Source organism: Oculina patagonica, chromosome 3 (genome assembly GCF_052425735.1).
Source record: "Oculina patagonica isolate OP01 chromosome 3, crgOcupat, whole genome shotgun sequence".
Classification (NCBI taxonomy): Eukaryota; Metazoa; Cnidaria; class Anthozoa; order Scleractinia; family Oculinidae; genus Oculina; species Oculina patagonica.
Window position 1 is genome coordinate 12329307 of NC_135760.1, and position 15726 is coordinate 12345032.

General features: G+C 38.9%; 2 protein-coding genes across 2 annotated transcripts; one reads left to right on the plus strand and one right to left on the minus strand.

Moving 5' to 3' along the window:
* Positions 1-1807: 1807 nt before the first annotated feature.
* Positions 1808-7603, minus strand: LOC144646628 (eukaryotic translation initiation factor 3 subunit H-like). Its single transcript, XM_078506281.1, has 7 exons — positions 7449-7603; positions 5165-5324; positions 4528-4695; positions 4022-4121; positions 3480-3629; positions 3070-3205; positions 1808-2070 (listed from the first exon to the last, which is right to left on the minus strand). The coding sequence occupies exons 1-7, from the start codon at positions 7536-7538 to the stop codon at positions 1855-1857; spliced, it is 1020 nt and encodes a 339-aa protein (XP_078362407.1). The 5' UTR covers positions 7539-7603; the 3' UTR covers positions 1808-1854.
* Positions 7604-7689: 86 nt separating this feature from the next.
* Positions 7690-11438, plus strand: LOC144646622 (tyrosine-protein kinase Src42A-like). Its single transcript, XM_078506273.1, has 2 exons — positions 7690-8231; positions 9892-11438. Exons 1-2 carry the CDS (start codon positions 7846-7848, stop codon positions 11045-11047), a joined length of 1542 nt encoding a protein of 513 aa, XP_078362399.1. The 5' UTR covers positions 7690-7845; the 3' UTR covers positions 11048-11438.
* Positions 11439-15726: the final 4288 nt, after the last annotated feature.

Here is a 15726-nt window from a genome sequence, read left to right on the forward strand (position 1 = left end):
AAATTACCCCTAAATTGCCAAGGCCACACTAAGGCACTTTAATTTGATTTTAATACCCAAAAAAATCCCATATTTAAATCAAGTCACCCAAAAAAATACCTGCCAAATTCTCCTACCCAAAAAAATCACGGAATTGAAAATTTTTACCCCAAAAAAATCCTTCGCACATCCCCGTCACTTGGACCCCGGAGTACCCCCCTGGGGATTGAATAATGACTGCACAAAAGAATGTGAAGTAGTTAAAAGTAGTCACACATGGGCTTCCTCCTGTAATGTTACGGGGGATGGAGTGTAAATCCAAGAGAAAAAATCTCGATGATTTGGTAAGTGCAGAATGCAATATGGAACAATTGAAAGTATGATGTTTTATATATGTTCGTGTTTATTTGCTTTATTTTACTTTCGGAAAAACTGTTCACAGGCTACTTGTATTCTTTCCCAGGTGTTCCTTACGCTAATCTTTGCTAACGTATTACGACACTTTTGTTCGTTTGTAACAAAATACTTTTGTCTTCCTTGAAAATGCGATAACATGAAACTTTTGTTTTTTGTTTGTTTTACGGCGGCATCGATGACATTTGTTTAATTTAATTAAGTTACGGTTTAGACTGCACGAAAGACGATTCTCAAAAACTAAAGAAACAAATCTAATCGAAAAACATATTTTTCGACAGGTTTTTTAAAACGCAGTACAGCTAGGATATTTGTTTCCTGGTTATCAGGTGTTCACGTCGAAAATTCCGGTGCAAGTTTTTGCATACCTAATTACGAAAGCGATGTGAAAGTCTCAAAATCTAATTTAATTAATTTGCGGTTTTTACTTGGCGCCAAGAGAGTCTGCAGAAAATCTACCGCAAACACGCAATACAAGCGATGTTCATGATAGTTCCAGAAAACAACGTAGACTAATCTGCGCATGCGTTTGGTGTAAATTACGTTAAGTAGTACCACAAGGAGAGCAAAGGGTTTTCTGAAACAAATATATACGTTTGAGATCTTCATATGAAAGTAACGTAGATGTGCTCCAGGTTTTACCTAGGGGTACGGTCAGGTGCTCCCCACCCCCACCCCCTTCACAAGAAATAATTAATTAATTGATATTAATTAATTAATTGACTATTAAAGTTTACACCATAGCGCTTTAGGGGTTTAGGGGTTTAGGGGTTTAGCGGACGACAGCCCCAACAAACCATCACAATAGTGCATTCTGCACTAAAAAGGCCTCCTAAACAGACGTTCTTTTGGCTTGTCACGCAATCATTCCTCAGAAAGTGGGATGAAAGATTGCGTGATGAGCCAAAAGATCGTATGCCTGTTAATGAGATGGGAGAAACAGGTATAAAGGGGAAGAAAAACAGCATAATAATTATTGTTGCAGGATGGTGGGAAGCACTAAGGATGGCTGCCCAATCGTATTAGCCAGTGGTGGTTAGTTTGGGCAGCCATGCACTTTATTTTTTATTATTGTCTGTATTGTAAATTTTATAATTAAGGGTGCAAAATAATGTTGTTGTTGTCAGTAGCCAAGTGAAAAATTTACCTAGCCTACTAAAACTGTAAAATTCCAAAAATAAGGCCAAGGTTCACATTTGCTTAAATATGCCCCTTTTCAGATGAGCTTGTTAAGATTTCAAAAATGTTTGGGTTTCTATTTGGACAGAGTTTTCTGGTGCATACAAGAATATCACATAGCAAAACTCTCAATAGCCTGGGTGCAGCTGTCACCATTTCCTTGTGCACAAGGAAATGCATTGCCCTTAAAAAAAGAGCAACAGTGACAATTTTAGAACACAAAATCACAGCTCACTGTGGGTCGTGACATATTTTATTTTGGTGCTCACATATCTACACAATCTATTTTTCATCTCCCTGCAAAGCTTGTGAAAGGAACAACTTTCCAAAACTGTGTGTTGAAAACTGGTTGACTTGATTGCTGTATGTGTTAACTTGCTGAGACAACAGCAGGTAATCAAGTCGTGATGGTGACTGCAGGGGCTTGAATATCTTTGAAAGATCTTCATCTGGTAAAGGAGCTTCACCACGATTATGCCGTGTGGCATTTTCAGCTTGCTGTAAAGAAAATGAAAAGAAACATGTTTAATACCATCTCCAGATGAATAGCAAATACTGTAACAAAACTCGTTTATTTTATAGATTGCAAATCTATTTCTTAAGTCTGTTACAGCAAGGCGCCCAAGAAGTGTGACCACTTTTAATTTATTCACATTCTTTCGTGCAGATTTAATCCAATCAAAAGCCGCGGATAGCTTGCAGTTGACTTCTGACTGGATTAAATCTGCACGAAAGAATGTGAATAAATTAAAAGTGGTCACACTTTTGGGCGCCTTGCTGTAACTGATTTTGTTGTTTTAAATACAGTGGAAGCTCTCGTAAGCGGACACCCTTGGGACGTGAAAAAAGTGTCCGTAACTGGAGCTGGCCGTTTACGAGAATGGTTCTCGTAAGCGGCCACGGGAGGTGTAAGGGATAGATGGCCGCTTACGGGAGCTTTTCCAGCTAACAATAACCGGACAAACGTGGACGACGACAAAAAAAACACTGAAATATGGTACTGTAATTTCTGTAAATCATTGTGACGAAAGGCTATGTGAAGTTGATTGATAAAAAACAAGATACAGAGGTTGTTAAAATGGATTTTTTTGGGGGTGTCTGCCTACGGGAGCATAAAAACAAAGAAAAAGTCTAAGTCGTAATCTCCGAAAGTGTCCGCGGCCGCTTACGGGAATGTCCGCTTACGAGAATGTAAAAATACAGAGTTTGTATGGGAGCGTAAAACGGGGTTTCAAACAAGGCGGCCGTAAGTAGAGCTGTCCGCTAACGAGAGTGTCCGTTAAGAGAGCTTCGACTGTATCCAAGTTTATGTTGCTTGTAATGTAATGTAATGAAAGGTTTGATGATTCTTATTTTGAGAACATCTCAAAGGGTATAAAAAGCTCCTTGATTTAACAATTTTGTACAACTTATGATAAGAGAAGTTTGTTACCATAATTTATCTACTTCTGATCTACGGTATCTATCAGTAAGTTAACTAATTAAAACGTCATTTACCCTTCTTTGATGGTATGCATCTTTCTGCTGTTGTTGCCTTGCTACGTTACGCAGGTGATTGTTAAATTTATTTGCATCCTGACAAAGTTCGTCAACACCCTCCATGAGAAGCCGCACATTCTTTTCTAAATAGGATCTTTAGAAAAAAAATGTCATTAATTTACAGATAGACAAAGTTTCTTTGTGACAGAAACTTCTATTTTCTGGTCATCCTACAGATTCATAGACATGTAGGAAAATTAGAAAGTCAACTCCGATAAGGAAACTGGTTATTCAGATTTCAAATGAAAAGAAATATGGCAAAAACAAGTGAGTTAAAGGTACATGTAAGGTAAAGGAGACTATTATTTCACAACTGAAGCAAACCAAAGAGAATTTAAAAGTTAAATAGTAACATAATTATATCTTACCCAGTTGAGAGACTAAGGAACTCGTTTGTCTGTGTGTGAGGTGACAATACTTCCACTTCACAAAGCAAGGTGTTAATAAGAGAGGAATTCCTTATTACAAGTGGGATCTCCTCGAACATGGCTTCAAAACTTAGACCACTTTTAGCAAGCCTAAAAATGCAACAAAAAATAACATCTTAAAATGGCTAGCTCATGATAAAGCTATCTTTGATTTATTAAACTAAAATATTTTTCACCACAGTAAAATGTCAGCTACATAGAATACAATGATGCATCAAACAAAGACGATTTCCATGAAAATAAGCAAGTAAAGTTCTTATGTCAATTAGGTGCTCTCTTACATTCTAATTTCAATTTTAGTAAATAATCTACCTGACCCCACAGCTCAGTTGGTAGAGCAACAGTGATCTACCTTATTATAGGAAATTAGCGCTTCTAATTAATGTTTTTTTTTTTTTTTTTTTTTTCTGATGATTAGTTGAGTATACACACTCATCTTTACATAATTATTAAAGCTTCTTTACTTCAACAGAATCTCTCACCTTTCAGCACTGAATTCTGCATCCTTGTACATTGCCATCATTTTATCTGACAAACGAAACACCTTGAGGGAAAGCATTCCTTGAGATGTCTTCAGTGGATCTAAGCAATAAAGCACAACATTAAGTAACCCATGTAAGGAGGAAACAAAGCCTAAGATTTAAGATGCAATGGAGTTGACGGTAATAATGGTTGGCTCATCAGTCTCTGGATCAAGCCGTCTGACTGTTCAAACCCTGGCTTGGGTCATTGTGTGTCTGTGTCTGGGCGAGATACTATTTATTTTTTTAACACTATTTACTATTACAGTGCTTCTCTGCACCCAGGAGAACAAATGGATATTGGCAAGCTCTTACAGCAACCAGACAATATGGGAATTATAGCCTGCGATGGACTGGCATCCCATCCAGAGGAAGAAGCAATGTTGCTAGTTGCTTCATAAACATCCTTGCAACTAAATAACATTATGATAAATATTATACATGAGCACAGATCATTTTGATCTCACCATAAATAAGCACTACTGATTCTTCAATTGAACTCTGATAACTGAACTGCGAGTCTAGTAATGTTTTGTTGACAAATGAACCCAGGTAGGTTGACTGATACCAGCCCACATGCAAGTGATCAACGTTAACAGCTCGTAAGCGACGCATCATCTCCATCTGGTAATTAACTGTAAAACAGAAAAAATACTATTAACTTTGCCTGGAAAGGTCAAAAACTGTCTTCACCTTGTGTCCAATAGTGTGTTAAATTTTAGAAGTTCTTATTATGCATGATTAGACCCCCTCTCCCCCAGATCAATGCCTTCAAGAACGTCAGAAAATACCACATAAAGTGTATATTATTGCTTGCACATGCCAGTCACATGGCTGCTGAGCCATGCTTTTCACCAGATGAAAAGGCCTTTTATCTTTGTGGAAAGGGACTTAAAAAAATATGGTAGGGATTGGAATAAGCGGATGAAAACCAGAAATAGGATTGAGAGGAATTTTTTGGTTGGGAAGTGGGATTGACGAACCCTATTGGGTACCATCAATAAGGAGGGAGGGGAGGAGGAAAATAGAAAATCCACCCCCCACTGACAGTTTTGTCTGTGGTTGTAGGTTTTGAAGTTACAGTATTTATTAGCTAGTTCTCACCATCATCTTCATCATCATCTTCACCAGCTTTTGAAGACGGGAATGGAAAGCAGTTTGTGATCTCCAATTTATTATTTTGAATTAATCCAAGTAAAACACCCTGTACAAGTTCTCCGGCTGTTCTTTCATCTTGACAATGTTTGATTATTTTTAACACAACCTTGAAGAAATCGTAATAAGTTACAAAGACACCATTCCAAGAAAGTACTAAATTTCAAAGATTGACAAGAAGTGTTGCAACCAATTCTAAAAGACATTTCAGAATGACGTTCAAGCTTAAGTTTAACTTAAAAATTCTAATTGAGTGATAAGAGCTTTAATTCAATTTAAATTTTAGGTATTGAAACAAAGTTTCACATGAAAACAACGACTAAGGGACCAGTCATTATTTATGTAGAGGGGGGGGAGGGAAAAAAGAAGGGGGGGGTCAAGGCTATTTCAGAGTGGCAAGAGGGGGGGCTAAAATTTTTTATAAAGAAGTTTAGGGGGGATCAGCAGTTTGAGGTGGGTAAAACAGTTAAATAGAAGAGTGCAAACACTATAAGTGAAACAGTGACGCTAAATTGTACAATTTTATGGTATTTCTATTGTTTTCTTTTGTTTAAACTCCACTAATTATGTACAACTTTTATAGTGATTTGTATTTTACAGAAATACTGTTTGCACTCTAAACTCCATTGTTATCTCAAATTTTAGTTAAATATTAAAAGAATCCAGACCTATCTGCTTTAATATCTGGTTTGACTGAAATTATTTCTTTTTACAAAATGATTATCACTGCAATAGCCCAAGAAGTAATAAAACATGATATAACAACAAGAAAGTAGTTCTTTTACACTTAAGGAAAATCATTGGAAAAGATTATATTTTGCATGGTTATTACATTTGTGTTCACCATGAGAGCATAATTTGTAAAAACTATCACTTTTCCAAAGTTGAGGAGTTAATAATTGAGGTATGTTTACTATACACATAACTCGTCCAAAATTTGCCGTATTGCTGGAAGAGTATCCATAGCAAAGAAGCCTTGGCTGACTAAGTGTTGATCCAGCCTTTGTGCATCAGCACAAGTGTGCAATTAAGATTGTATGTAACATGCATTTAATAATTACTTAAGGCATATAAAGAAGATATGAGGTGAGGGGGGGGGGGGGTCATAATGTAAATATTGAATAAAGAAGGGGGGGGTCACTTGCTACTTACATGGCCTGGAGGGGGGGGGCCTTACAGAAATTTTGACCTTTCCAACATATTTTTCCCTCCCCCCCTCTACATAAATAATGACCGGTCCCTAAGGTAAACTTTTAGAGCTTTTCTGCTGCCAGAAAAGCCGGAGTAACTGCAGAATACCCCGCCACATCGAGCCCTTTACTGAAAAGCGGTGGCTACGCGGTACGCGGTACGCAGTGAGAAATAAATACAAGACTGGAAGTTTTCTTTTTCGCTGGCTACGCGGTACGCGGTACGCAGTGAGAAATAAATACAAGACTGGAAGTTTTCTTTTTCGCTGGCTACGCGGTACGCGGTACGCAGTGAGAAATAAATACAAGACTGGAAGTTAGCTTTTTCGCTGGCTACGCGGTACGCGGTACGCAGTGAGTAATAAATGCAAGACTGGAAGTTATCTTTTTCGCTGGCTACGCGGTACGCGGTACGCAGTGTTTAATGAATGCAAGAGTTTAAGTTGTCTTTGTTGCTAGCTTAGCGTTCTTTGTTCGACTCATGGATTAAAGAACGAGGTATATTCACGTGAAGTGTGCTTGTTCCGGCACATGGATTAAAGAACGAGGTATATTCATGTGTCAATTCATGTCTTTCTCGCTGCGCACCGCGTACCGCGTAGCCAGCACATTACATGCAACGCCATTTTGAATTTATTTTATTTTTATACTTTAACTTTTATTAATTAGTTTCTGCGTACCGCGTAGCCGGCTACGTGGAATTTAGTTCAAGTGGCAGGGTATTCTGCAGTTAAGCCGAAAAGCCACTGGGCTTGTTGATGAGCCGGCTAAGTGTTTTCTTGGCTACATCCCTGACAAATATCACGATATTTTACATTTCAAGGTTATAAATGACACATAACGAATTTAAATAGTTACTTTATGGCTTTTATACTTGTAAATAAGGAGAAATATAGGAAAAATGACGCTTAATAACGAAATAAGGGGAGAAAAGTGTATTAATTATTCGATCACGTGTATTGAGATTTTACGAATTTTATCCTCATCTAAGATTAGGAGTGTATAAGGAGTACGCAAAAACTCTATAGGTGAGTTATATTTACCAATCCATCAACTTGAACACTGTCAATTCGACTTGTAGAGGCGGAGGAATTAGGTTTTTCCGAATGGAAAGAGCTACCTCTTTCCGCCATATTGGTGAAAATTGCGAAGAAATGGTCGAGTCAGACTGGGTACGAGACTCGTCGGGCATCATCGGTATTTTTCGGTGGTAACGAAGTTATTTCGGGCGGCTGTCGGCAATGACGTAATGGGAGCCGCCTCGCTCGGAGAAGTTTTCTTTGTATTGTTGATCTTCAATCTGGTTCGGCGGAAAAAAGATAGGAAACCCTGAATTTATATTGCTTTTCACGACCGGCACTTGTAGTTGTGTTATAGTCATAACATTCACTTGAAACTGGCAACATAGTTAGAACGTTCTACTGAAAGAGAGTGAATGGAATGGGCTGTGCATATAGCAAGAGAAGAAGAAGGCACGAAGCGAACGGAAATATAAAGACTTCTTCGAAAACTGCTCAAAGTTTTGATAATGTGAACGCCGACGAAAAAGATGTACGAAATCATGAAGGTTTACCAGATCTACCTGCTCTCCCTGAAATCCCGAAACAGCCAGCTGAACAAAAGCTGTTGTTCGTAGCACTTTACGACTACGAAGCAAGAACAGCCGAAGATCTTAGCTTCAAGAAAGGAGAAAATCTCGAAGTGTTAAACAGCAATGATGCACTCAATGGGGCCGATTGGTGGCAAGCTCGTTCACTGGTCACAAATGCAGTTGGTTATATTCCCAGTAATTATGTTGCTCCCGCCGCTTCACTGAAAAGCGAAGAGTAAGTAAGCTTACAGTTAGCTTCAATCAAGCTAAGCTTTAGTTCTGTACATTTAGCGGAAGTGTCTACTTCTCAAGGCGTACAGTAGCCTATAATTATAAAATTATCTTAATAGCAGCAAAACTGAAGGTTACATTTTCATTTTACGAGGAAATTTAATACTTATTGAGGCTTTTTCCCGCTCATTATATACTAAAACGAATGGCCAAGTTATATTCAGGAAGGATCATTTTCATGGAAAACTCGACGGGAATTTGCGCTTCGATTTCAAATTTTGAACTAAAGGGCTTTATTTATGAGAACGGCCGGTAGATTTGTTATTTCTAAGTCTTTGTGTCATTAATAATCTTGAAAACTCAACTCGGAGATTATAATTCAGGGCATTTTGTGCCCAAAAGTGTCAGACGACACGAGCAGTTGTTTATTAACATCGCCATTGTTTAAGAATTCGAAACGGAACCCAGTGGGAAATTTCAACGGAACGCACTTGAAATATAAACATCAATGAAGCCTAAATAGTTTTCTAATGAGATTCCTGAAAATTTAGGTAGATCTCACGTCTGTGAAAGAAAATCCATATGGGCATTTTATGATGGTACTGTATTAAATTGAAGATCGGAGATAGAATTCAAACGCCATTATAATTTTGCGTGACTTTAGAAAATATGTTAATTCAATTACACCGGTTAAATTCTTATAAACGACAAGACGGCACCGAAGACGAATCAATCCAATCCGGACCACAATTTCCGGTTTTTGAAAAATAGAAGCAGAAACAAAAACAAAACTAATAATTTTCTTTGTGTCCTTGTTAATAAACTCTTTATGCCTAATACCAGTGGCAAAGATATGCTGTCTCCAATTACTTATATAGTGTGCATAAATACATTTCACTTTAAAGGATTATGGTTGGAGTTGACAGTGATAAGATTTGTTTACTTTTACAATATATATGGTTTTGAGTAAACACGATAATGGAAGCCCCCCATGTTTTGGCAAACTGCTTTTGCTGGAGAGAGATAAATGTATAAAATGTCTGATGAAAGATCCTTTATTTCACAGTTAGTGGCACAATTAGTTGAGACACTTAATTATGGAATGTGTCTGTTCACGTTCATAATTTTTTTTTCTGCCCTCAATATCATTAATTGCAATTCTGATCATCAAATGTTGCAAAACAACACAGAGAGTGCAATGGGGCTTGTATATCTGGGAAGGTTTGATCAGAAGTGTGGCTGCAGACCACACTGTTTTGATGGTCATCATTAGTTCACAATTGTTTTCTTCTTTATTTTTTTTATTAAAAAATACTTTATCAAAGTTCTAGAATAATATAGATGGAGAGATGAAGTGCAAAGTCTTTTATTACAAGCGAAGTACAGACATACAGACATGGGTTTGACCTTGGTCCTGAAAGGGAACTTGTGGTCCCCATTCAGCAAGGCCAAAAATTGATGACATTGATTTTACTTCTGTAAATCGAGGGAAAATGTGTTGCAAGAACTTTAAATAGCTCACCTTTAAAGGAGTCAGTATTAAAAAGCTAGCTTACCAGCTGTGGCCAAAATACAGCATAAGTTAACACTGGACACTTATAAGCTGCGATTGTTACGAATCATTTAAATTTAAAATGACTGAAACTTTATTTTTCATTTCTTAGCTGGTTCTTTGGACCAATCAAAAGAGTAGATGCAGAAAAAATGCTTCTGATGCACGGAGAAAGTGGGTCATTCTTGATTAGAGAAAGTGAAAGTAAACCCGGAGACTTCTCTCTTTCACTGCGAGATGGGGAAATCGTGAAACACTACCGCATTCGATCCATGGATAGTGGAGGGTTCTACATTGCTCATAGAGCGAAGTTTGGAACACTGAGTGAACTAGTTGAACACTACCAAGAAAACGCCGATGGACTTGTCATAAAACTAAACAAGCCTTGCCCGACCCTCCACACCCCTGCACCTAAGGACCTTGCATACAATACAAAAGACAAATGGGAGATTCCACGCGAATCCATCCGATTGGTTCAAAAGCTTGGTCAGGGACAGTTTGGCGAAGTTTGGATGGGACTTTGGAATAACACAACCCCTGTGGCTGTCAAAACATTACGCTCTGGCACAATGTCACCAAAGGCATTTCTGTCAGAGGCGCAAATTATGAAAAGGCTACGGCACGACAACTTGGTACAGCTCTATGCTGTGTGCACGCAAGAGGAACCTATTTACATAGTGACTGAGTTAATGGAGGGCGGAAGCCTATTGGATATCTTGAAAAGCCCTGCTGGACGGGAGCTGCAACTTCCACAGCTGATATACATGTCAGCCCAAATAGCCGGTGGAATGGCGTACTTAGAAATCAACAATTACATACATCGTGACTTGGCAGCAAGGAATATTTTAGTGGGCAAAAACAATGTGGTTAAGATTTGTGACTTTGGGCTTTCAAGAATTATAGATGAGGGTGAGTATAATGCAAGAGCTGGTGCCAAATTTCCCATTAAGTGGACAGCGCCAGAAGCTGCATTGTTCAATAAATTTACAATCAAGTCTGACGTCTGGGCTTTTGGAATTTTGCTCACTGAGCTTATAACTTATGGACGGGTGCCCTACCCAGGGATGGGTAATGCAGAGGTGTTAGCTCAGGTGGAGAGAGGTTATCGCATGCCTTGCCCAGCTAGTTGTCCTCCGAGTCTTTACAATATTATGAAAGATTGCTGGAAAGCTGAGCCCATGTTACGGCCAACATTCGAAACTCTTCAATGGCGCTTGGAAGACTTTTTTGTTATGGACACTACAAATTATGCAGATTATCCAGAGTAGTTTAAATACAGGAACGAAGATTTGTACAAAGGTGATGTGTTGTTACATGCTTAGCAACTATAAATAATATTTTACATACAATGTGACACAACAATTCCACAGTATAGTGGTTTGGTGTCAGGCAAGCAGAAAGACGCTGCCTGGCACCTACAAGAAGTAGTTATTAATAAATATTTGTTTATAAATTATTAGTTTCAAGTGTAGGGATTGTCAGAAAAAGTTCAAGTTTAGTGAATGGCGAAAATATGTTCATGAGAAATCAACAAAAAGTACCCTGCACTTTCTTATTATATATATTTTTGTTCTCGTTATCCTATATAAATTTATTAAAGTTACATGAATTTGTTCCTAAGAAACAACAGAGCAATTCTGTTTAAAAGAGATTGTTACACTCCTTCTTATAAAAGCGTGAACACTAAAAAATATGTCTGGAATGTTTGTGTTTAGCCAATCACATGCGAGAACTCAGACCGCAGAAACCACAAACAGTAAATGGGTTTCCATCGGTCACGGAGCAACTTTAGCAGTCTTATTTTGTTTCAGGGTGCACGCTCTGTCTTTTTAAGAATTAAAGAACTCTATTCTTTCGTATCGAGGGCCACACCAGAAATCAGGGATTTTTGAAAGAAAAAAAGGACGGTTTCTCTAGCGACATATCGACATGTCAGTGAGATATTTTAGACATAGAAAAAGAACAACCGAAATAAAAAATATAATCTGGTAAAGGCTTTTTTCGCAAACGATTTCAACCCTTAGGCAATTCGAGGTTCGTGATCGTAAGACTGCAAACTGCAAAGGCCAGAGTAAAATTTGGCGTGATTGGTGCAAAGTAAACACCCAACCACGTTTGATTTTCGCTTTTCCTTCCCGCTATCGTTTCGCTGTTATCGAAGAAACAAACCTTCCTTCTATCAGTGTTTAGGTCTGCTACAATAGTTGGGGTGAGATAAAAACCGGAAAATGCAAGCTTATCTCAGTACAAATTGTAACATGCCACAGGCGCGGTTAATCGTCGTCATTGAATTGCGGCACTGGGGCAAATCGTAGCGTCGGGCGCATCGGTTTTTCAATTTTTCTATAAAAAAATCACTCAAACCTATTCTTCAGTGGAGCAGTGAATGTTCTCAAAAAGGAAGGAATTACAATTAGTGTGTTTACTTGTAAATGGAGCGAGAGAACCAAATATTGTTCCGTGACCGATGGAAACCCATGTGGTTTCTGCGGACTGAAGTTCTCGCATGTGATTGGTTAAAAGACAAAGAACATTCCAGACATATTTTAAGTGTTCACGGTTTAATAAGAAGCGGTGTAAGCATGTGATCAAAGCTGGAGAAAGTATCACTTGCTCTGGTTTTACTCACACTGCTTGACATTTATTTCAAAGTGGACCACTTGCAGTCCAACCAGAAGTTGACTGGCCACTCTAATACTTGTTTTCCAAAAATTCAATCACTGTCAACTTTCTAATTTAGGGATTTTCCTACTGTTGTTGACAGTGGTAAAAATGGCCTTGTGTGCATATTACCAATCTTCTGGCAGATATTAGTCTCATTTTCTGTGTTTAGTTAAAATAATAATTATTCTTGTGTAAATCACTGGTAGTCATAATTCTGGAGATGCATGAAATGGCCTTGTGGAACCTCCAAAAGCAGGCCCATTGTAGGGGGAGGGGATGGGTGGGGGCTCAGATTCCCTATACATTTACTGACTTTCTGACTTCTACAGTTGTAGAAGTACTGTTGAGAGGCCCTGCCAGGGGAATCCCGTGTCGCTTGTCTAAATTTAAAAATGTCCCATGTCCCTGTTTTATCGCACTTCCCGTCGCTGTTGGTAGTTGAATTGAAGGGAAAATTGCTTGTCCTTGTCGGAATTTAAGTTTTTCCAAAAGGGTTGTCGCTTGTCAGGATTTGATTTGATTTGCTGTCGCTACTTTCTGGGCCAAATCGCTTGTTGGAATTAACCGTGGCAGGGCCTCTGTTGATGATATTAAGATTCTTTGGTGTTGTTGTAATTTGGAAATGAGTAACAAAACATCTGCTTATTAAGCAACAAAATAGACCTAACCAAACTGTATCAAAACGTACCATTATAGAAACTCAGCAAGGGGGGTTTGGGGGGGGGGGGGAGTAAATATGTGCCACTCATTCAGCACATACCCCCTTCCTCCCAAGAAGTCAGCTTGCTACACATTGTAAATGAGCTAGCAAATACTATCCAAAGTAGTTGAACGAGCAAACATAAGTTGAAATTTTTAAAACTCAAATTTGAAACCCGAAAGGAAGACTTCATTTTTTTGGCCATTTCTGTGCCATGTTTAGGTTTTTGAGAGAAAATGTATATAGCAGCCAGATTTTTATTAGTTTACTCTTTATTGCTATTGTTTAGAAGGACATTTTTTTATGCTTTTAATCCTGTTAGATGTTTACTAAATTGTGATAGTTATATTTACAGTAGTTAAAGAACACATTTTGTACAATTAACACGCAAGCAAAGAAAGATAGCTTCTGAATAAAAGTCATGTTTTAAAAGTGTATTTTTTTGAATTTTTTTTTGTTAAGGTAGCAACAGAGACAAAAAATGTTACCGTACATAGTTTTGGCAACAAAAGTGGAAGTAATGGGACAAAAAAAAAAAAAAAATATATATATATACCGTAAAATTCAGGTTACAAGCCTTGGGCTTATACAACTTCAGAAGGGGTTTTGGGTGGGCTTATAAGCAGAGGGGCTTATGTCCGGGAGGGCTTATAAGTGGAATTAAAAAACGTTTTGAAACCAGGCACGGGAGCGTTGATTGAAATATGTTTTGAAGTTAAAATGCATTAAGCCCTGTTCGCTACTGTCATCTGGCAGAGGGGGGCTTACACCTGGGGAAGGGGGATATAATTGGATGTATTTTTTTATTTCCAGGTAGATGGGCATAAACCGGGGGCGCTTAAAACCTGATTCTACGGTGCTGGGAAAATAACTAAAGCTCACTCAAGCACACTACACAGGCTCTATTTCTTTTATGAAATAACTTCCTTGAAATTGAAACCTACTTTCATAGCAGGATGGAAACATGGACCCAGCTCCATGGACCAACCCTGCGAAGCCGGTTTATGAATTCTTGCAATCAAATTGTACCTATGGCTTCTTGCTCTCGGCGGGGGGGGGCGCCCCCCCCCCCGTACAAAATTTGCTTGATGTTACTTTTTTAAAAACAAATCATTCCCTCACAAGTGCAATGGGAAGGACTGGGCCAAGTCACAAACTATTAATGTCATCATGAGATGCAGAGATCATGTCACCCAGCATCATAGGTCCTCAATGCATGTCTCGGGGGGGAGGGAGGGGGGGGGGACTCCCATATAGAAGGGACGGGGATGCTCGTCGGAAGTTTTGAATTTTACCCCTAAAAGAGACCAATCTGGGCGTGGCCGAAGCTTATGAAGACTCCTAAAAGAGACTTTGTTTATATGAATCGAGGGATCAATTTAGGTTTCTGGGAAACTGCTCACCTACCCCTCCCCAAACCTAACATTTTGTCCAAAGCGATAAGTAAGGGTTAATGTTAGGTTTGGGGAGGGGTAGGTGAGCAGTTTCCCAGAAACCTAAATTGATCCGAATCGAGTAAATATAACAAATGAAAATTCTTTCTTTTTGGTTATTTCTTCGCGTGCAACCCTAAACAAGACCTTGAAGGCTAAAAATAATGACAGTTTTCCCAGAACACCCTAAGCAAGACCCAAATCCGAAATTTACACCCCTAAACGAGACGACGAGCATCCCCGTCCCTTTCATATGGGAGTCCCCCCCCCCCCCCATGCATGCAAAGGACTTCAGCTGCATAGGTTCTGCATTGGGGGGAGGAGGAATGGCACAGTGGTGAGAGCGCTCGCCTCCTACATTGTACCAATGTGGCCCGGGTTCGATTCCCGGACCCGGCGTCATATGTGGGTTGAGTTTGTTGTTGGTTCTCGTCCTTGCTCCGAGGGTTTTTCTCCGGGTTCCCTGGTTTTCCTCCTTCCACTTCTAAATTCCAATTCGAACGGGAATCCGAGGGCCACAGGTTTCTTAGTCGCACAACTATTACGTGCTACCCTCGTAAAATAAAGACGATTTTTTTTGCATTGTGTATCAGTGACAGTAACATCAATCAATTTTTTATACAATAGCTGAGATAATTCTCGTGTGCTCACTAGTCAAGAGCCATGGTCGATGCAACACATAACGAGGTAAATTAGAGAAAACTTGAGAAATTGTCATGATTTTTCCAAAAAGCAGAATCCAGCAAGTTGTGAAATGTCAACTAGAACATCTGGGGCAAAACATTTACCATGCATTTGTCGGCTTTAAGTGGAAAAGCTTCTAATCAAACTTACAAGCTGTCACAGGCGCATGATTTTCTGTGTTATTATATAAAACAAATTGACATTTTTCGATGGTCTACACTCGTACGGACCATAGAAATGACCCCATAAAATGTCTAAAACTTTGCAGTGGAACCACGTGCTATATGAGAACATTTTATGACATGTGGTCTGTAAGAGTGAAAGGAAGGTAAAGCCTGCAGTCGAGGCAAGTGGCTCAACAGGCCAGAGCTTATCTCGGTTTCTGTAGCATTAAGCGGCTAGGAGTATTTCTACTCCCCCCTGGATGGGATGCTAGTCCATCGAAGGGTTACCACCCAGCAGTAAA

Bases quoted from the DNA above. Each gene is read 5' to 3' on its own strand.
- LOC144646628 (XM_078506281.1), bottom strand. From the start codon at position 7,538: ATGGCGGAAAGAGGTAGCTCTTTCCATTCGGAAAAACCTAATTCCTCC. The intron at 5,325-7,448 runs GTAAATATAACT...GATTTCTTCAAG, and splicing joins GTGTTCAAGTTGATGGATTG to GTTGTGTTAAAAATAATCAA. The intron at 3,630-4,021 runs GTGAGAGATTCT...TTGCATTTTTAG, and splicing joins GCAGAATTCAGTGCTGAAAG to GCTTGCTAAAAGTGGTCTAA.
- LOC144646622 (XM_078506273.1), top strand. From the start codon at position 7,846: ATGGGCTGTGCATATAGCAAGAGAAGAAGAAGGCACGAAGCGAACGGA. The intron at 8,232-9,891 runs GTAAGTAAGCTT...TTCATTTCTTAG, and splicing joins GCTTCACTGAAAAGCGAAGA to CTGGTTCTTTGGACCAATCA.